The sequence below is a fragment of the Scatophagus argus genome, chromosome 3 (assembly GCF_020382885.2).
Source record: "Scatophagus argus isolate fScaArg1 chromosome 3, fScaArg1.pri, whole genome shotgun sequence".
NCBI classification, from domain to species: domain Eukaryota; kingdom Metazoa; phylum Chordata; class Actinopteri; family Scatophagidae; genus Scatophagus; species Scatophagus argus.
Window position 1 is genome coordinate 26,342,174 of NC_058495.1, and position 22,051 is coordinate 26,364,224.

The following is a 22,051-nucleotide window of genomic DNA, read 5'->3' on the forward strand; positions in this document are numbered from 1 at the left end:
AGGAATGACCAATAAAACCACTTGATTTGAATAAGAAACCCCATACATCTCTTTAATACATATTTATTCATAATGCATAAATAAAGCATATTCAGGGCATATAAAAGCAGTTTTTCTCATTCTTAGTTACACCTTATTCTGAGACCTACTCGTGTCAGATTAATAAATGTAACAGATTTCTCCAGAATGTCCTAAATATACAGTAAGTGAAGCCAAATTACAGTGAGGTTTCTTCCAAGACGGACCACAACACAGGCCTGTGCTTTTGAAATTCTGCATGGTGATGCTGCAGAAACATGAACTCAAGCATCACTGACAGTTAAATAAATCACAGCGACATTTAACACTGTTTATCACTGGACCTTCACATACAAACATGAGGCCACTTGGGGCTTGAGAAATATTAATTTATGAGACCTCCCTGGATGCTGTCTTTGAGTGGCCGTTCACTGCACACAAATACTTTTTGTGGTATTTCCTGAAAGTTTTGTCTCGTAACCCATAGATGATAGGACTGATAAGACGAGGAAGCATTTGGTTTATAACATAGATAATAAAATGCATGTACCTCCCTGTGATCCCAATGTTTGTGAACACTTGAATTAACATTGGTTGTACATAGGTTACCATGCACAACATCACCTGAAAGCCATGAAGGAGTAGAGTGTTTCTTGCCTTTTTGGCATTTGCTTCAGCACCTTTGGCCACAAACAAAATTCTGAAGTATGTGTAGAACAAAGTGAGCCAAACCACTATCAGAAACGCTATGTGGGAGGCATCTCTCTTTTTTAGACTGTAGGCACTTCTGAACACTGTGTCCCGAGAGCAGTACCTTCTGGAATGTAAGAACTCCACAGGCTCAGTGGCCAGAAGGATGAAGACATCTGGTAGGACAGAAAGTGAACTCAGTGTCCAAATTGTGCCAATGACAATATATGTCCTTCTGACTGTGCATATGTAGTTGTAGCGAAGGGGAATGCAGACAGCAATGTAGCACTCAACTGCCATGAAAGCCAAGTTCAGAGGGGTGTTTTGTGTGGTGAGAATAGCCGGCAGGATTATGAGACAACAGAGGGAGACGTAAATGGTCTTGAAGGCAGCGAGGATGTACAGTGAAATGCTGGTTGTCAGCTGGATCATATCGTTCACCACCATGTGGATGAAGAGGATGAACCGAGGCTTCAACCTGAAAATCTGAAATGAGCAACAGAACAGGGGCTACATTGCAGGATATGTCACATTTATCTTAGCCACCACAAATTGGTTCTAACATGGTCTTCACAATGTCTGTGTAGACGGTCTGCATACCCTCACTAGTAGAGGATGCCAGAATGATAAAGAAGTACTTTTGTAATATTCTCCAGGTAAAAACACTTTACACACGTGATGCTGGTTGAATGTGTGGACCATTGTGGCACTGATGTAGTTGATGATGAAGCCGAGGACAAGAACAATCACATTCTGGATGATGACCTGGCCAACCGTGTCCCAGTAATTCACAGCTGTCGTTACATTGCTGTATCCAGGCGTGAAATTCATTTCGTCCAATCAACTTGTTTCTAAAGCAAAAGAATTGCATAACATGTGATAATAAAATGCTGAAGTGTCCTTTAAAAAATCCTCATGAGGAAAGCAAGTGAGACAACTGAGTTGGTTTGCTTATGATGAGAGAATTAAGTTTGATTGACCCAAACTTCAGCGGGGCATCGAGGCGGTCTTTTGACCTCACGTTAGTAAGAATTTTTGTTGTGGACGAAATTAAATAAATATTGACCAAAGAATTCAACATCTGGAATTTTTTGTAAGTTATATTTATAACGTGGGAGTCAGAGAAGCAGAGCTCCGATATCATGGCACTGACTTAAAACAATAAGAATGCCATAACAAGTATCAAGATTGCAAGTCAAAGGAATAGAAGGAGGCTGGTTGGAAAAATCTAACCTGTGACTTCATTACACCTAAAATAAAGAGCAAACAGACTGGTTCACAACAGTCGTGTTGGAGAATCTGTGAGGACAGGAAGGCAAACAACACACACAAAGTGTGCATGTTGCAATCAAAGACATTCTGGGATATGGAAAGGAATTCAAACTTACGTTCCTCTGAGATAGAAATGATTATGTTCTTGGTAATGATAGATATTTAGCCACGATATTGTTGATCACAAGAAGAAAGTCAGTGAGATGAACAGAACCTCCAACTAAAGAACAGTGGTTAGAAGTCATATCCTATCTAAAGAATTACCAGCATCTGAGTGAGAGAAAAGACTTTTGTTAGTAGATAGAAATAATGTATATGCCCTTCTTGTGACCATGGCTGCTTTGTTTTGGCTTTTTGTTTTATCTGTTTTGGTTTTCCTTCCTCCTCCTTTCCTATTTTTGTGAACACTTTGGACTTAAAAATTCTGAATGTATGTACATGCAACAACACTAAGATTTAAAAAAAATCAAACTTTCTCAAGCTTCTCTCAGAAATTTCTTATGAAATTAGAAGTAGTCAAATGCAGCAAGGCATTCAGTACTAACCTGAGATAGCAGCTTCTAATCTGGTCAATCATCGGCACCAACATGACAAGAAAAGGTGTTTTATAGAGCAGCTTCACTTCGTATGTGTGCAGACTCTTGACCTGAAACACACCCACTTGGCGTGCTTCTGCGATGTAATACATGTGTATTTTTAGTACAGTACATTTACTGTGTACTAATGGAAAACAATGGGTGATTCTACAAGTAAATAAACCCAGACAATATATTTTAATTTGATAGAAAAGAAGAATTATCGCTGCTGGAAAAATGGTTTTCATTGCACTGGGCCTTGCATGTGAGAGAAAGACACAAATATTTTTGAAACTGGTGCTGCATCACCAGAGAAAACAGAAAATGTGCTGAGTGATAAGTGATCTACTGATTTACTCATTAATGGAGTTTATAAAATGGTGGTCTTAAGTTAGTGCTGCACAATATATCGTTTTAGCAATGCATTCACAATGTGCCCATGTTGAATCATCACAACGCAGATCACATGAATAAAGATGGCTGATGTGTCTCCGCTTCCTCCCACTATAAGAAGCGAAGGTAAAATATCGCAGATAGGAATGCTGCCATCTTGTTCCGGTGACGTCATTTGGAGTTCGTGCAGTAGTGATCGGGGAAGTGGAGCCATGGTTCCCCGCCCACACATCCATCCAAACCAATCAGAAGCAGCACTCAGCTGTCAATCATGACATTTCAGCCCCTTTTTACAGCATTGAATAACTAATAAAAGTGATCAGAAAGATGAACACTTAAATCAGTGTGAAGAGAACTACCTAAAGTGACACAATCCATCTTTGAAAAAAGTGTATTTGATGCGTACTTTGAGTTTTTGGTGTGGCCTTTCTCGTTGAATTGAATAGCATAGCCTGTGAAAGCAAAGCTTGTTTAAAGGAGAATGTTATGTACTCTTGTTTGGAAGCTTTTATTGCTCGTAACATAATAGGTTTATGTGAACTTGAATAACACCACAATTCACATCTGTCCTCTGCTTATGGTACAATCTGGCTGTGCTATGGTTATGCTACATTGCTAACTGGCTCTAAGCTATCCATTTGCTACACCGATGGTAGGTTCAAATTCAAACGGCAGTATTTGCTGATTATCTCTTGATATCTCTTGATGGATTTCGCACCATAGCGAAAACATTTTTGGTGTTTTTGATCATGTTTTTTAGCGACTTTTTTTGTGTGTGTGTGGGGAGGGTCTCAGCAAATGCCTTGCCCAAGGGCCCACATGACCCTTAATTCGTCCCTGGGGTAGGCTGCTAGCTAGGCTGATTGCTTAGCTTATTTCTGTGGAGGCCTTTCTTTACCTACATTACATGTAAAGCAACATTACAAAATATAGGGAGCGAAAAGAGAAAAAAGCAACAACAAACCCATAGTAAACCTAAACTTAAAGATGAATTAGTAGTACAACATCCACTGAAGTGTAATTATAACTTATTTTGGAAGGCGTTGACCTAATTGTATCACGTATGAATGCGGCAGTATTATCACAGTACACAGTCTTGTTGTCTTGGCTGTTTAGGTTATGCTGACTTTACAAAACATGTACCTTTTCATATACTTCCTGAAAGTATTGTCTCGAATGCCATAGATGAATGGACTGATGGATCGCGGCAGAATCTGTACAATAATATAGGAAATAAAAAGAGAATCTGTAAAAGTTTTAGGAAACCACAGCTGCAGAGCATCTTTCAGCTGAGGTGCTACATATGAAGCCATACAAAGCAGCAGCTGAAGCCCATGGAGGAGGATTGTGTTTCTGGCTTTCTTGGCATCTTTGCTTGCTGTTTTTGCAGTAAAGAGGATCTTGAAGTACGTGTAAAAGATAGTGAGCCAAACAATAACCAGAAACACTAAATATGTGACATCTCTCTTCTTAATGATGAGAGGGTTTGGGAAGACAGTTTTTCTGAGGCAGAACACTCGGGAATGAAAGAAGTCCAGAGGCTGTGTGGCCAAAGTGATGAAGAGATCAGAGATAACAGAAAACAAGGTTGTTGTCCAGATCAAACCAATCAGCATTAATGTTCTCTTGATGGTGCAGATCTGCGCATGGCGAAGGGGAATGCAGATGGCGATGTAGCACTCCACCGCCATGCAGGCCAGGTTCAGAGGAGTGTTTTCAGTGGTGAACAGGGCAAGAAGGATGAAGACGCAACAGACGGAGACATTTAATTTGTAGATGGTGTAGCTGATGACAAACAGGATGACGGTCAGGGTCACTTGGATCATGTCGTTGACCACCAGGTGAATGAAAAGTATGTAGCGAGGATTCATGTAGAAGATCTGGAAGGTTGAGAGAAAAAGGCTTGAAGCCTTACTCAAACTTCTCATCATTTCTTCTCTATATTCATTTTGAGTGCTTACACATGGAAGGAGTATCAGACCTGGTGTTTGCTGAAGGTGTGAATGAAGCTTGCATTGATGTAGTTGATGGAGATCCCAAGAACCAGGACAATCACATTCTTGGTCACAGCTTTGGCGAAGGAGTCTCGATACTCGATAACCACCGTCACGTTGGCTGATGACGCGTTCATCTGTTGAAAGTGGAAAAGAACAAGAAAGGATCTTTCAGTCTTAAGTACCTTTTGTGTTTGTAACATTCCACAGGTAAACGGGTTCAGATAACGTGACCGGGTTTGAATAGGCCACCCTCGAAAGGCTCAGCTGCTCGCAAGCGTGGATGGGCCGATGTTCACCTCTTTGTGAAACGTGACTCACGAAAGGCTTTTAGTACATGGACCCAGGGACTCTCTGTAAAACTGTTTTGTTGCATTTTGTTTACATCTTCGTTGATTTGGAATCGAGGTTGTACAACACCTTTTAGTGGATAACTTTGTGCTGATCAGAAAGGTAGATAAATATAGATATAGCTGAGAATATAGATAATATAACAACACATCTGATGTTTTCAGATGTGTTGTCAGATTCAGTGAGAAGCAGCATTAATTAAATGTTTTCACCGAGTTACAACATGAAAGCCTGTTACGTGTTAAACCACTTTGCAGATTCTAATCAGATCAGAAACAATAAAACACTGAAGAGCTTTGAATATTCACTTGAGTTTTGAATACTAATGCAACAGGAAAAAAATGAATTTAAAGCCTTACAGTAAACCAGAAACATAAAATACATCAATGAGTACGATAACGTTGTAGTTATTCCAGATGAGAGTAAACAGTGTAAGTAACCTGCAGCCAACTCGTGTTCTCCTGTCGGTTTCCACATCCTTAAATATTGTCTGCACTGGTGGATCAGTGTTTTAAACAGCCACGATCACCTAATTCATCAACATCTTTTCCTCTGCGGCAGACAGGATGGACGGTGAATTTACAGTGACATCTTGTCTACGTCTTAAAGCTTGTTTCTGTTTCATGATCTAATATCAAAGCTTGAGACTTAACATTTGGTTTGGCACAAAAATTGTAGCTTTCATTAAAGGTAGAGAGTCTTTTTGAATTGAAAGAGTGAGACTCTTTTGGACAGAACTGGTGCTGCGAGTTGAAAGTCTTTATGGATAATCTGAATAATTAAACAACAACAACTTGCAACAGAAGTCCTCAACTCAGGCAGAAAATGAGAGTGTCAACTTAAAAAGCACAAACTAATTTCTCGGTATTTCGGCTGAATTGAATGCATCACAAGATTAAAGTATGATAAGGAAAATAACAAGAGGAAGCATTGTCATTTAACAATTTTCAAGTCTGTATACTTTCCAAAGCCTCAGAAAACCCTCATGTTAAAGCTGTGCACAAATTCAGAGGTCAGACCTGAATCAAACAGCATTAACTCTTTTGTTATCAGTATTATTATACAATCAGACTAAGAGTCATGTTTGAATCACATTCAAAGCGTCCATGTTTCAGTTTGGAACAAATTTAAAGTGCGCTGTGGCAGTCAGGGAAATAAAAATATCAGATCAGCAGGTGAAAAACATTCTGACTCTGCCACAGTGACAAAAGATCAGTTCAGTCAAAGTTCAAATGTAATCTGTAGTTCCCAGCTGGTGGTACTCACCCCAGTTACTGCATTTCGACATCAACAACATGGCCATGGAAAATCTCTTTATATGTGGAGGGTTGGCAAATGTCCCTGGATGTGTGTGTGTGTGTGTGTGTGTGTGTGTGTGTGTGTGTGTGTGACATTATTTCCTGTGTTTGTTTATATTATTATTATCATTAGTATTTATTTATTTATTTCCTACTATTTCCTGCTGGGTTTAATCCTTGATGATAAAATGTCCAAGTTTATGGTCAAACACACTTGACTGTTTGTCAGTGTCACAGTGTACTGAGATCCTTTATGTCAGTACAAGTAGTAATACCACATTGTTTACAAGTAAAAGTCCTGCATTAGAATCAGCAAACTGTAAAGCATGAAAAGTATTTGTTATGTGGAATGACTCCTTTAGGTGTTAATTTATGGTGATTGAAGATCTGTTATGTTTTGAACATAAGATCCGTCTGTCCGGACTGTCTGAAAGTTATTTCAGAACCAGACACCCCAAACTGCAGACTGGTCCCCCTCAGTGTGCGACCCCCATGACATCCAGTATCAGGAAAACAGCAATGCTGAGCTCTGACGGATGTTATTATCAACATTTGCAAGGTCTTGCTGTCAAAGGGCCCACTGTGGTTAATGTCTTACATCAAATTTGTCGTCGAAAAGGTAGAGATATGTGGATTAACTTGTAACGCTGTTTCTCGTGCTTCTGTCCGAGTTGCATGAATGTGTAACAGCTGTGTTTGAACTTTACACTGTCTGCATGAGAGTGAGGCCACGAGAGTTGTGCCAGGCTTTCATTTTTCTTCTAAGTAAAGTTTTTGGATGGTATCTTACAGAGTGGTGTCAGTACACAACAGATACCTTCTCAAGTACTTTCTGAAAGTATTGTCTCGAATGCCATAGATGAATGGACTAATGGAACGAGGAAGGACCTGGACAATAATATAGAAAATAAAGAGAGAGTCTGTGTGAGTCTTAAGGAGCTGCTGCTGTATAACATCTAACAGCTGAGGTGCTACATATGTTGACATACACAGCAGCAGCTGAAACCCATGGAGGAGGATTGTGTTTCTGGCTTTCTTGGCATCTTTGCTTGCTGTTTTTGCAGTAAAGAGGATCTTGAAGTACGTGTAAAAGATAGTGAGCCAAACAATAACCAGAAACACTGAATATGTGACATCTCTCTTCTTAATGATGAGAGGGTTTGGGAAGACAGTTTTTCTGAGGCAGAACACTCGGGAATGAAAGAAGTCCAGAGGCTGTGTGGCCAAAGTGATGAAGAGATCAGAGATAACAGAAAGCAAGGTTGTTGTCCAGATCAAACCAATCAGCATTAATGTTCTCTTAACGGTGCAGATCTGCGCATGGCGAAGGGGAATGCAGATGGCGATGTAGCACTCCACCGCCATGCAGGCCAGGTTCAGAGGAGTGTTTTCAGTGGTGAACAGGGCAAGAAGGATGAAAACGCAACAGACGGAGACATTTAATTTGTAGATGGTGTAGCTGATGACAAACAGGATGACGGTCAGGGTCACTTGGATCATGTCGTTGACCACCAGGTGAATGAAAAGTATGTAACGAGGATTCATGTAGAAGATCTGGAAGGCGAAACAAAGGATATGTAAAGGGTGGGGTAACTCCTTCATTTACTGTTGGTATTAACATATCCTCATCTGGATGATGAATACTCATCCAAAGGTCTTTACATTTATATTTCCCATGATCAGACCTCTGTGGTGTGTCTGGTTTTTACTGGCACAAATGATACATTCTCAGCTGTCTATGTCTGTGGTTCCTGTAGAGCTGTAAATTATGTAAATATTCATTTCTCCCAAATATACAGAGTAAAATTACTTATTAGTAATATCAGACCTGGTGTGTGCTGAAGGTGTGAATAAGGCCTGCATTGATGTAGTTGATGGAGATGCCAAGAACCAGAACAATCACATTCTTGGTCACAGCTTTGGACAAGGAATCTGGATTCCGACCAACCAGTGTGATGTTGGCAGATGACTCGTTCATCTCTTAAAAGCTGACGAGTAACCTGACAAGACAAGAAAACAACACATTAACCAGATATTACTACACACACTTTTTGTAATAATTATAGAATGCAATAAATCTTATGTACTGCACCAAATGTAAGACAGCATTGATTATAGGACAGTTAAAACATCTGTTTTATGGTAAATTTTTCATTTTAATTTTTTATATTTTGAAAATAACAAACAGTTTGAACACTAACTGCCCAGACACTCCCCATGTGACTCCATGGACATCAGACTTCACTGCCATCAACATCAATTAGCATCAGTAGGGAACATACAAACAGCAACAAATCATGATAAATTTACACAGCACACGTATGTGAATCATTTCATAAAGGTGTCATTTTACATCATCATCTGTCTGTTTCCTCGTTAATAATCCAGTGGACATTTATTGATTGCTGTGACTTTATCACACAATAATATGGTCATAAAATTTTAAATCCAAACTAAAGTCTTCCATTAAAGGTTTAGTCCATACCGAAACAGATGTATGTTTCTGTGCCACCAACATTCCCATCTCAGCTCAGCGCACAAGAAAATCTCTCTTCTGCGCTCATCTGATTCATACAGCAGTTACTGTACAAAAGCAAATGTGCACTTAAATGTGTTTCATAAATGTAAACAGATGTAGTGCAGCGGTACCTCCACCCTGACATGATGGTTAGCGTTTGACTCCATACAATAACAAATGTAAAAAATGTAATCAAAAGTTTGAAAACATACCAACTTCTGGTGCCAGTTTTTAAATCACACAAAGCATCTGAAGAAGCCCGATGTGGCTGAACACTGTAGGATCTGTGTTAAAATGTATGATTGCACAGAGAAACTCAGGGATAACAGCTGGATAGAAAGCAGGAGATCCCAGCATCAGTCTAAAATATAAAAAACAAGATTTTACAGTTTCTTACTGTCAGTGCTGAAAAATACAAAAAGCTCTGAAACAGGAAAAAGTTTATTGAACATCTAACAATCAGTGAATAAATCCTGCAAACAGGCTTGTCTGTTGTCTGCTGAGCCAACAGTGTCAGCTGTAAAGTCATGAGTGAACTGATGTGTTTCAGACACATGACTGCAGTGTACAGCAGTTGGTGCTTACCTCAGGCGGTGCGTTCAGGCGACGACACCAACACACAGGCTCCAGTGAGTTTCTGTCTTTATAGCTGGCGTGTTGAACACACACTCCAGCCTTCAGGGCCGTGTGTTTGCTTCTTGACGTGTTGCAAAGTTCACTTATTTTAAAGCAACAAATGTAAGTGAACAAATGCAGAAAATATTAACTTTAAAGTCTTTTTATTTTTAATGAAAAACTTCATTTGCAAGAACAAGTGAAACTCAACTTTAAACATGAATGTACAAGCAAACAATTTGTTTATTTGTCATTTTAAAAGTCAAATTAATCAACAAACAAAGTTGATTCCTGCACAAACGTCAATTCGAGTCAACTCGAAAGTGAACACCAATACTGGGATATTTAATTTTAACATATCACTGGTTAAAAAGTAAATTAAATTAAACAGAAACAATTTCAAACCATTTCTGTTTGACCAAATTTGCACTTTTGCCCATTGTACATCAGTATTTCCAAAACAGTGAATAGCATCACAGACTGTACAGCTTGTGTGTGTTTGGCTGACCTTTACATTGTCTGCATGTTTCTTGGCTGACTGAACTCAGTAGTGTAACGCTAACAAAAGCACAGGGTATCATGTAAAGACTGCAGAGTTTGCTTGTACCTGACAAAAGTTTTTCCTTGGTACTCAGACTGGCTGTTTAGGTTATGCTGACTTTACAAAACATGTACCTTTTCATGTACTTCCTGAAAGTATTGTCTCGTAAGCCATAGATGAATGGACTGATGGATCGCGGCAGAATCTGTACAATAATATAGGAAGCAAAAAGAGTATCTGTAAAAGTTTTAGGAAACCACAGCTGCAGAGCATCTTTCAGCTGAGGTGCTACATATGAAGCCATACAAAGCAGCAGCTGAAACCCATGGAGGAGGATTGTGTTTCTGGCTTTCTTGGCATCTTTGCTTGTGGTTTTTGCAGTAAAAAGGATCTTGAAGTACGTGTAAAAGATAGTGAGCCAAACAATAACCAGAAACACTAAATATGTGACATCTCTCTTCTTAATGATGAGAGGGTTTGAAAAGACAGTATTTCTGAGGCAGAACACTCGGGAATGAAAGAAGTCCAGAGGCTGTGTGACTAAAGTGATGAAGAGATCAGAAAGACCAGAAAACAAGGTTGTTGTCCAGATCAGACCGATCAGCATGAATGTTCTCTTGATGGTGCAGATCTGCGCATGGCGAAGGGGAATGCAGATGGCGATGTAGCACTCCACCGCCATGCAGGCCAGGTTCAGAGGAGTGTTTACAGTGGTGAACAGGGCAAGAAGGACGAAGACGCAACAGACTGAGACATTTAATTTGTAGATGGTGTAGCTGATGACAAACAGGATGACGGTCAGGGTCACTTGGATCATGTCGTTGACCACCAGGTGAATGAAAAGTATGTAGCGAGGATTCATGTAGAAGATCTGGAAGGTTGAGAGAAAAAGGCTTGAAGCCTTACTCAAACTTCTCATCATTTCTTCTCTACATTCATTTTGAGTGCTTACACATGGAAGGAGTATCAGACCTGGTGTTTGCTGAAGGTGTGAATGAAGCTTGCATTGATGTAGTTGATGGAGATCCCAAGAACCAGGACAATCACATTCTTGGTCACAGCTTTGGCGAAGGAGTCTCGATACTCGATAACCACCGTCACGTTGGCTGATGACGCGTTCATCTGTTGAAAGTGGAAAAGAACAAGAAAGGATCTTTCAGTCTTAAGTACCTTTTGTGTTTGTAACATTCCACAGGTAAACGGGTTCAGATAACGTGACCGGGTTTGAATAGGCCACCCTCGAAAGGCTCAGCTGCTCGCAAGCGTGGATGGGCCGATGTTCACCTCTTTGTGAAACGTGACTCACGAAAGGCTTTTAGTACATGGACCCAGGGACTCTCTGTAAAACTGTTTTGTTGCATTTTGTTTACATCTTCGTTGATTTGGAATCGAGGTTGTACAACACCTTTTAGTGGATAACTTTGTGCTGATCAGAAAGGTAGATAAATATAGATATAGCTGAGAATATAGATAATATAACAACACATCTGATGTTTTTAGATGTGTTGTCAGATTCAGTGAGAAGCAGCATTAATTAAATGTTTTCACCGAGTTACAACATGAAAGCCTGTTACGTGTTAAACCACTTTGCAGATTCTAATCAGATCAGAAACAATAAAACACTGAAGAGCTTTGAATATTCACTTGAGTTTTGAATACTAATGCAACAGGAAAAAAATGAATTTAAAGCCTTACAGTAAACCAGAAACATAAAATACATCAATGAGTACGATAACGTTGTAGTTATTCCAGATGAGAGTAAACAGTGTAAGTAACCTGCAGCCAACTCGTGTTCTCCTGTCGGTTTCCACATCCTTAAATATTGTCTGCACTGGTGGATCAGTGTTTTAAACAGCCACGATCACCTAATTCATCAACATCTTTTCCTCTGCGGCAGACAGGATGGACGGTGAATTTACAGTGACATCTTGTCTACGTCTTAAAGCTTGTTTCTGTTTCATGATCTAATATCAAAGCTTGAGACTTAACATTTGGTTTGGCACAAAAATTGTATCTTTCATTAAAGGTAGAGAGTCTTTTTGAATTGAAAGAGTGAGACTCTTTTGGACAGAACTGGTGCTGCGAGTTGAAAGTCTTTATGGATAATCTGAATAATTAAACAACAACAACTTGCAACAGAAGTCCTCAACTCAGGCAGAAAATGAGAGTGTCAACTTAAAAAGCACAAACTAATTTCTCGGTATTTCGGCTGAATTGAATGCATCACAAGATTAAAGTATGATAAGGAAAATAACAAGAGGAAGCATTGTCATTTAACAATTTTCAAGTCTGTATACTTTCCAAAGCCTCAGAAAACCCTCATGTTAAAGCTGTGCACAAATTCAGAGGTCAGACCTGAATCAAACAGCATTAACTCTTTTGTTATCAGTATTATTATACAATCAGACTAAGAGTCATGTTTGAATCAGATTCAAAGCGTCCATGTTTCAGTTTGGAACAAATTTAAAGTGCGCTGTGGCAGTCAGGGAAATAAAAATATCAGATCAGCAGATGAAAAACATTCTGACTCTGCCACAGTGACAAAAGATCAGTTCAGTCAAAGTTCAAATGTAATCTGTAGTTCCCAGCTGGTGGTACTCACCCCAGTTACTGCATTTCGACATCAACAACATGGCCATGGAAAATCTCATTATATGTGGAGGGTTGGCAAATGTCCCTGGATGTGTGTGTGTGTGTGTGTGTGACATTATTTCCTGTGTTCGTTTATATTATTATTATCATTAGTATTTATTTATTTATTTCCTACTATTTCCTGCTGGGTTTAATCCTTGATGATAAAATGTCCAAGTTTATGGTCAAACACACTTGACTGTTTGTCAGTGTCACAGTGTACTGAGATCCTTTATGTCAGTACAAGTAGTAATACCACATTGTTTACAAGCAAAAGTCCTGCATTAGAATCAGCAAACTGTAAAGCATGAAAAGTATTTGTTATGTGGAATGACTCCTTTAGGTGTTAATTTATGGTGATTGAAGATCTGTTATGTTTTGAACATAAGATCCGTCTGTCCGGACTGTCTGAAAGTTATTTCAGAACCAGACACCCCAAACTGCAGACTGGTCCCCCTCAGTGTGCGACCCCCATGACATCCAGTATCAGGAAAACAGCAATGCTGAGCTCTGACGGATGTTATTATCAACATTTGCAAGGTCTTGCTGTCAAAGGGCCCACTGTGGTTAATGTCTTACATCAAATTTGTAGTCGAAAAGGTAGAGATATGTGGATTAACTTGTAACGCTGTTTCTCGTGCTTCTGTCCAAGTTGCATGAATGTGTAACAGCTGTGTTTGAACTTTACACTGTCTGCATGAGAGTGAGGCCACGAGAGTTGTGCCAGGCTTTCATTTTTCTTCTAAGTAAAGTTTTTGGATGGTATCTTACAGAGTGGTGTCAGTACACAACAGATACCTTCTCAAGTACTTTCTGAAAGTATTGTCTCGAATGCCATAGATGAATGGACTAATGGAACGAGGAAGGACCTGGACAATAATATAGAAAATAAAGAGAGAGTCTGTGTGAGTCTTAAGGAGCTGCTGCTGTATAACATCTAACAGCTGAGGTGCTACATATGTTGACATACAAAGCAGCAGCTGAAACCCATGGAGGAGGATTGTGTTTCTGGCTTTCTTGGCATCTTTGCTTGCTGTTTTTGCAGTAAAGAGGATCTTGAAGTACGTGTAAAAGATAGTGAGCCAAACAATAACCAGAAACACTGAATATGTGACATCTCTCTTCTTGATGATGAGAGGGTTTGGGAAGACAGTTTTTCTGAGGCAGAACACTCGGGAATGAAAGAAGTCCAGAGGCTGTGTGACTAAAGTGATGAAGAGATCAGAAAGACCAGAAAACAAGGTTGTTGTCCAGATCAGACCGATCAGCATTAATGTTCTCTTGATGGTGCAGATCTGCGCATGGCGAAGGGGAATGCAGATGGCGATGTAGCACTCCACCGCCATGCAGGCCAGGTTCAGAGGAGTGTTTTCAGTGGTGAAAACGACAAAAATGATGAAGACACAACAGACTGAGACATTTAATTTGTAGATGGTGTAGCTGATGACAAACAGGATGACGGTCAGGGTCACTTGGATCATGTCGTTGACCACCAGGTGAATGAAAAGTATGTAGCGAGGATTCATGTAGAAGATCTGGAAGGTTGAGAGAAAAAGGCTTGAAGCATTACTCAAACTTCTCATCATTTCTTCTCTACATTCATTTTGAGTGCTTACACATGGAAGGAGTATCAGACCTGGTGTTTGCTGAAGGTGTGAATGAAGCTTGCATTGATGTAGTTGATGGAGATCCCAAGAACCAGGACAATCACATTCTTGGTCACAGCTTTGGCGAAGGAGTCTCGATACTCGATAACCACCGTCACGTTGGCTGATGACGCGTTCATCTGTTGAAAGTGGAAAAGAACAAGAAAGGATCTTTCAGTCTTAAGTACCTTTTGTGTTTGTAACATTCCACAGGTAAACGGGTTCAGATAACGTGACCGGGTTTGAAAAGGCCACCCTCGAAAGGCTCAGCTGCTCGCAAGCGTGGATGGGCCGATGTTCACCTCTTTGTGAAACGTGACTCACGAAAGGCTTTTAGTACATGGACCCAGGGACTCTCTGTAAAACTGTTTTGTTGCATTTTGTTTACATCTTCGTTGATTTGGAATCGAGGTTGTACAACACCTTTTAGTGGATAACTTTGTGCTGATCAGAAAGGTAGATAAATATAGATATAGCTGAGAATATAGATAATATAACAACACATCTGATGTTTTCAGATGTGTTGTCAGATTCAGTGAGAAGCAGCATTAATTAAATGTTTTCACCGAGTTACAACATGAAAGCCTGTTACGTGTTAAACCACTTTGCAGATTCTAATCAGATCAGAAACAATAAAACACTGAAGAGCTTTGAATATTCACTTGAGTTTTGAATACTAATGCAACAGGAAAAAAATGAATTTAAAGCCTTACAGTAAACCAGAAACATAAAATACATCAATGAGTACGATAACGTTGTAGTTATTCCAGATGAGAGTAAACAGTGTAAGTAACCTGCAGCCAACTCGTGTTCTCCTGTCGGTTTCCACATCCTTAAATATTGTCTGCACTGGTGGATCAGTGTTTTAAACAGCCACGATCACCTAATTCATCAACATCTTTTCCTCTGCGGCAGACAGGATGGACGGTGAATTTACAGTGACATCTTGTCTACGTCTTAAAGCTTGTTTCTGTTTCATGATCTAATATCAAAGCTTGAGACTTAACATTTGGTTTGGCACAAAAATTGTAGCTTTCATTAAAGGTAGAGAGTCTTTTTGAATTGAAAGAGTGAGACTCTTTTGGACAGAACTGGTGCTGCGAGTTGAAAGTCTTTATGGATAATCTGAATAATTAAACAACAACAACTTGCAACAGAAGTCCTCAACTCAGGCAGAAAATGAGAGTGTCAACTTAAAAAGCACAAACTAATTTCTCGGTATTTCGGCTGAATTGAATGCATCACAAGATTAAAGTATGATAAGGAAAATAACAAGAGGAAGCATTGTCATTTAACAATTTTCAAGTCTGTATACTTTCCAAAGCCTCAGAAAACCCTCATGTTAAAGCTGTGCACAAATTCAGAGGTCAGACCTGAATCAAACAGCATTAACTCTTTTGTTATCAGTATTATTGTACAATCAGACTAAGAGTCATGTTTGAATCAGATTCAAAGCGTCCATGTTTCAGTTTGGAACAAATTTAAAGTGCGCTGTGGCAGTCAGGGAAATAAAAATATCAGATCAGCAGGTGAAAAACATTCTGACTCTGCCACAGTGACAAAAGATCAGTTCAGTCAGAGTTCAAATGTAATCTGTAGTTCCCAGCTGGTGGTACTCACCCCAGTTACTGCATTTCGACATCAACAACATGGCCATGGAAAATCTCTTTATATGTGGAGGGTTGGCAAATGTCCCTGGATGTGTGTGTGTGTGTGTGTGTGTGTTTCCGCTCACTTTATTTCCTGTCTTTATTTATATTATTTATTTATTTATTTATTTCCTACACAGCGTACTGAGATCCTTTATGTCAGTAAGATAAGATAGGATACGCTAAGATAAGAAAATTTAATCCTTTATTAATCCCAATACTTGGGAAATTGCAGTAATACAGCAGCAAACAGGATATAGAGGGGGCAGGAAGGAGCGGTGGTACCTCCTCCACACAGCGCGGGTGTAGCAGTCTGTCACTGAAGGAGCTGCCCAGTGCTGTCAGAGTGTCCTGCATGGGGTGGGAGGGGGTCTCCAGCATGGACGACAGCTTGGCTATCGTCCTCCTGTCACCCACCTCGTCCACTGAGTCCAGGGAGCAGCCCAGGACTGAGGCGGCCCTCCTCACCAGTCTGTCCAGCCTCTTTTTATTCTGGGCAGAAATGCTGCCTGCCCAGCAGACCACACAATAAAAGATGGCTGATGCCACCACTGAGACATTAAAACTCCTGAGCAGTGGACCCTGTATTCCAAAGGCCCTCAGCCTCATGAGCAGGTAGAGTCTGCTCTGGTACTTTCTGTACAGGGCGTACGTGTTGTCAGTCCAGTCCAGTTTATTGCTGAGGTGAACGTCCAGGTACTTGTAGGAAGTGACTCTCTTGATGTCTGTTCCCTGGATGTTCACCAGTGGGGGTGGGGTGTGTTGGCGCCTGCCGAAGTCCACCACCAGCTCCTTGGTTTTACTAGCGTTGGTTTGGAGACGGTTCTCCTGGCACCAGTCCACGAATCCTTGAATGAGTTCTCTGTACTCTTGGTCGTTGCCATCCATGATGAGGCCGACAACCGCAGAGTTGTCTGAGAACTTCTGTAGGTGGCAGGTTGGGGTTGTTGTACCTGAAATGAGAGGTATAGAGAGTGAACAGAAAGGGATCCAGAACTGTTCCCTGTGGTGCGCCTGTACTACAGAGAAGCATGTCAGACTCACAGCGCTGCGTCCTCACATACTGGTAGGTAGTCCTTACTGGTACAGGTAGTCCACGGTCCAGGCACTGAGGTGGTGGTCTACTCCTGCACACTCCAGCTTGTCTCCCAGCAGGGTGGTCTGGATGGTTTTGAAGGCACTGAAGAAGTTGAAAAACATGATTCTCACAGTGCTCCCAGCCCTCTCCAGGTGAGGTAGTGATGTGTGCAGGAGGTAGATGATGGCATCCTCCACTCCAATTTCTGGCTGGGAGGCAAACCGTAGGGAGTCCATCAATGGGCTCACCAGCGGGCGCAGGTGGGTGAGGACAAGTCTCTCCAGAATCTTCATCAGGTGAGACGTCAGTGCCACTGACCTGTAACTGTTGAGCTTGTTCAGATGGGGGGTCTTTGGCACTGGTACCAGGCATGATGTCTTCCACAGCTGTGGGACTCTGGTCAGCGATAGGCTCAGGTTGAACATGTGCTTTAAGATTTCACACAGCTGGTCAGCGCAGGATCTCAGGAGCCTGGGACTGATGCCATCTGGACCTGCTGCCTTCCTCGCCTTCAGCTTCCTCAGCTGGGTCCTCACCTGCTTCACTGTGAGATGAAGCAGGTGAGGAACCAGATGGTGTGTGAAGTGGCTCAGGGATTAATGTGTGTGTTTGGCTGATCTTTACATTGTCTGCATGTTTCTTGGCTGACTGAACTCAATAGTGTAGCACTAACAAAAGCACAGGGTAACATGTAAGGACTGCAGAGTTTGCCATGCAAATGGACCTGCTTCCCCCTTCATCCATTCAGTCCATACTGGACCACGCCTCCCACCCTCTGCACAGACCTCTGATCAGTCAGAGGAGTGTGTTCAGCACCAGGCTGCTGTCTCTGACCTGCTCCACAAACAAACTCGTTTGTCCTGCTGGCCATTAGACTCTACAACACATCTCTGGGCGTTCAGGGGTCACGATCCCAGTGACAGTCTGGGAGTCACATCAGGCGTAAAAATCACATTTATTTATTGGACATTTATTCCACTATGCACCTTACCTTGTGTTGTTTTGCACAATGAACCTGCACTTTATAACTAATTTCTGAGTAGCAATCTGTTTACATGTGTTCACACTGTGGCTCTTTAGTCTCTTGTTTTATACACACAGTCAATCTGGTCGACCTGCTTTCTCTGCACTCTATTATACTTTATGTAGCATATGTTGGTTTATTTAGTATGTTAAGTCTGTTTTTCCAACTGCCTATTTTTCCCACTGTAATGGGCTACTGGATGCTTGATCTATCTATCTGTTTAGGTTATGCTGACTTTACAAAACATGTACCTTTTCATGTACTTCCTGAAAGTATTGTCTCGTAAGCCATAGATGAATGGACTGATGGATCGCGGCAGAATCTGTACAATAATATAGGAAGCAAAAAGAGTATCTGTAAAAGTTTTAGGAAACCACAGCTGCAGAGCATCTTTCAGCTGAGGTGCTACATATGAAGCCATACACAGCAGCAGCTGAAACCCATGGAGGAGGATTGTGTTTCTGGCTTTCTTGGCATCTTTGCTCGCTGTTTTTGCAGTAAAGAGGATCTTGAAGTACGTGTATAAGATAGTGAGCCAAACAATAACCAGAAACACTGAATATGTGACATTATTCTTCTTGATGATGAGAGGGTTTGGGAAGACAGTATTTCTGAGGCAGAACACTCGGGAATGAAAGAAGTCCAGAGGCTGTGTGGCCAAAGTGATGAAGAGATCAGAAAGACCAGAAAACAAGGTTGTTGTCCAGATCAGACCGATCAGCATTAATGTTCTCTTGATGGTGCAGATCTGCGCATGGCGAAGGGGAATGCAGATGGCGATGTAGCACTCCACCGCCATGCAGGCCAGGTTCAGAGGAGTGTTTTCAGTGGTGAAAACGACAAAAATGATGAAGACACAACAGACTGAGACATTTAATTTGTAGATGGTGTAGCTGATGACAAACAGGATGACGGTCAGGGTCACTTGGATCATGTCGTTGACCACCAGGTGAATGAAAAGTATGTAGCGAGGATTCATGTAGAAGATCTGGAGGAAAGGCACACAGGATGGCAGGAAAGGTTTAAGTTCAGAGCTTTCAGCTTGAAACATCAAATGCTCAACAGTCAGATGGGGTTTCATCCAGTCAGTATATGATAGTTTCAGCCGTTTGCATCCAAGAACTACTGAACTCGGCTTTTAAATTCCATAAATTTATCCAAACAGGGATTCTGATGCTAAGGCCTGTAAGCGGTTCAGCTGGTTTTCTGCTCAGCTCAAAGCTCTGAATCGCCGACCACAACTGTGCTGTGCAGTTGTTGGTAAAGATCTGCTGCTGTGCCTTTTGACGGCTCGTTTACACAAATAATGGACCAATCAGACCAATGGAAAACATAGAGAGATGGTTACAGAAATGGACATAAGCCGTGCAGGTTGGGCAACTTCCAGAAACAACTAAAACAAGACCATAGCCATGGAGTCAACGCTGGGGGGCTTGGGGTTCTCAGTACGCTTAGAACGTACAGACTTTTTGTTGTTTGTTTTGTTCTTGAGTTTACCCAGCAGCTGAGTTAACAATAGACACAGTTCAGCGTAATACTAAACCCCCAGCAGTTGTTTAGTTATGATTATGATCGCATTTACTGCCTGTTGTTCTATATATGATTTAGACATTTTGAATGCTGGGGATACCTCCACCCACATTATTCTAATTATTACATTAAATTATGATTACTGCATTAAAAGCATAAAGTTAACATCTCCTTTTGTGTTGCCCAAAAATGGCAGGATGAATACTTCACTTTCTCTCAATGAAGACAAAATAAAGCAAAATATTCATGTACAACAAGAAACCATTTCTTCACTATATTCATTATGAGTGCTCACACTTGGATCAGACCTGGTGTGTGCTGAAGGTGTGAATGAGGCCTGCATTGATGTAGTTGATGGAGATCCCGAGAACCAGAACAATCACATTCTTGGTCACAGCTTTGGTGAAGGAGTCTCGATACTCGATAACCACCGTCACGTTGGCTGATTACGCGTCCATCTGTTGAGAGCGGAAGAGAACAAGAAAACAAAAGAGGAATATTCTTCAGTTTACCCCACAGCAAATGAGCTTCCTGTGCAGAACGTTCAGATGGTCAGAAACACCAAAAGGAGGAATGCGACATGCCTGATGTTTTAAGTCTGTGGTCAGATTTAAGGAGAAGCAGCACTAATTCAGCATCGTGCATTTGTTAACAAACAAAACAAACATAACAGAGCATTAACAGCATGCACATTTTTATCACACATTATCACTACAATGTTTTCACCGAGTTGCAGAATAAAGGTCTGTTATCGGTGGTGTCCAGTGCCATCACATGTGCTGCTGCCTGCTGGGGCAGCTGCCTGAGGGTGAGGGACACTAACAGACTCAACAGCATCATCAAGAAGGCCGCCATGTTGTGGGAGAGGAACTGGACTCTCTGACAGTGGTGTCTGAGAGGAGGATGTTGTCCAAAATAAGGATGATATTGGACTTTCCCTCTCACCCTCTCCACAATGTGCTGATCAGCTACAGGAGCTCGTTTAGCCACAGACTCTGACTCCCACGATGCACCACAGAGCGACACAGGAAATCATTCCTGCCTGTCGCCATCAAACTACTGAACTCTATACTGTTATGGACACATGGACATACATTATCCTGGAAATGTATAAACATACATACATATGTAAATATCTTATATTTTAGATTTCATTTTACATTTTTTCCATTTGTTCCTATCTTTTCATTTTCTTGGTCAGAAAAATTGCAATATCTGTAAGAAAGAAGAATTTCCCCCCATATTTGAATCTTTACAGCCGTACAGTAAATCAGAAACATAAAATACATCAATGAGCCGAGTTTCCTCATAGATGCTGCTGACACTTTTTTGTCAAGAGGAAAAGTGCCTTTCATGCATCATAGCTTGTAGATCTTTAAACTGGTAAGAAGGACTGGACTGGTTATAATCCCAAACAAAAGTAATCAATTCTTTATTTGATTCGCAGACGGTTCCAAAATCAGAATGAAAGTCTGACTTGTTTTTCCAATCATTAAATGAACAGAAGATACTTGGGCAGTAACGCGTTAACCTGCAGCCAAGCTGGTGGCTTAAACTGTCACGATCAACTTTTGGATTTTAAACTGCGCTCTGGCAGTCAGAGAAATAAAAATATCAGGTCAGCAGGTTAAAAAGATTCTACTGAACTTTGTTCTACCACAGTGATAAAAGATCAGTCCAGTCACAGTTCAAATGTAAGCTGTCGTTCCCAGCTGGTACTCACCCCAGTTACTGCATTTCGAGCAGGACGCCAGCAGTATGGCCGAAGACTTTATATGTGGAGGGTTGGCAGACGTCCCTGGATGTGTGTGTGTGTGTGTGTGTGTGTGTGTGTGTGTGTGTGTGTGTGTGTCTGTATGAGAGAGAGTGCATGCATTGAGTATTGTATGAATTTTAGTCTTTTTTGTTTTGTGTGAGCACAAATGTGAATTTGTAAAAAGTTGCACACCTTCATTTGCACAGTCATGACTGCGGAAAACTAAACTGAGGCCTCATGAACAAACAGCTTCAAAGTGTTTAAAAATCAGTGTGTGATGCAATAAAATGAAATCATGCAGAAATATTAAAGGTACAGAAAAACGCTGACTTCAACGTTATTTCAGTACATAACAGAAACACAACAAAAGCACTTCATATCTCTGCAGAAATGTTTAAAGCAGGGCTTGGTTTTGTCTGACATGTCTGAGTATACGAGTTCTCTTATTTCATGGAATAGATTTAAAACAGGT

The 22,051-nt window shown here is 40.9% G+C and overlaps 6 protein-coding genes and 1 pseudogene across 6 annotated transcripts in view; all 7 read right to left on the bottom strand.

Annotated features, from left to right (window-relative positions):
* Window positions 1-22,051, bottom strand: part of LOC124057033 (nuclear factor 7, ovary-like) — a 546,992-nt gene that overhangs the window by 175,544 nt on the left and 349,397 nt on the right. The gene's annotated exons all lie outside the window — the stretch shown is intronic.
* Window positions 409-1,727, bottom strand: LOC124057146 (odorant receptor 131-2-like). Its single transcript, XM_046385281.1, has 2 exons — window positions 1,384-1,727; window positions 409-1,194 (listed from the first exon to the last, which is right to left on the bottom strand). The coding sequence occupies exons 1-2, from the start codon at window positions 1,537-1,539 to the stop codon at window positions 409-411; spliced, it is 942 nt and encodes a 313-aa protein (XP_046241237.1). The 5' UTR covers window positions 1,540-1,727.
* On the bottom strand, window positions 3,939-5,082 carry LOC124057045 (odorant receptor 131-2-like). Its single transcript, XM_046385126.1, has 2 exons — window positions 4,930-5,082; window positions 3,939-4,828 (listed from the first exon to the last, which is right to left on the bottom strand). The coding sequence occupies exons 1-2, from the start codon at window positions 5,077-5,079 to the stop codon at window positions 4,061-4,063; spliced, it is 918 nt and encodes a 305-aa protein (XP_046241082.1). The 5' UTR covers window positions 5,080-5,082; the 3' UTR covers window positions 3,939-4,060.
* Window positions 7,310-8,673, bottom strand: LOC124057046 (odorant receptor 131-2-like). The gene is made up of 2 exons (XM_046385127.1): window positions 8,420-8,673; window positions 7,310-8,145 (listed from the first exon to the last, which is right to left on the bottom strand). The coding sequence occupies exons 1-2, from the start codon at window positions 8,567-8,569 to the stop codon at window positions 7,378-7,380; spliced, it is 918 nt and encodes a 305-aa protein (XP_046241083.1). The 5' UTR covers window positions 8,570-8,673; the 3' UTR covers window positions 7,310-7,377.
* On the bottom strand, window positions 10,149-11,390 carry LOC124057044 (odorant receptor 131-2-like). The gene is made up of 2 exons (XM_046385125.1): window positions 11,238-11,390; window positions 10,149-11,136 (listed from the first exon to the last, which is right to left on the bottom strand). Exons 1-2 carry the CDS (start codon window positions 11,385-11,387, stop codon window positions 10,369-10,371), a joined length of 918 nt encoding a protein of 305 aa, XP_046241081.1. The 5' UTR covers window positions 11,388-11,390; the 3' UTR covers window positions 10,149-10,368.
* On the bottom strand, window positions 13,541-14,906 carry LOC124057040 (odorant receptor 131-2-like). Its single transcript, XM_046385120.1, has 2 exons — window positions 14,533-14,906; window positions 13,541-14,431 (listed from the first exon to the last, which is right to left on the bottom strand). Exons 1-2 carry the CDS (start codon window positions 14,746-14,748, stop codon window positions 13,664-13,666), a joined length of 984 nt encoding a protein of 327 aa, XP_046241076.1. The 5' UTR covers window positions 14,749-14,906; the 3' UTR covers window positions 13,541-13,663.
* LOC124057147 lies at window positions 18,514-20,281 on the bottom strand (annotated as a pseudogene).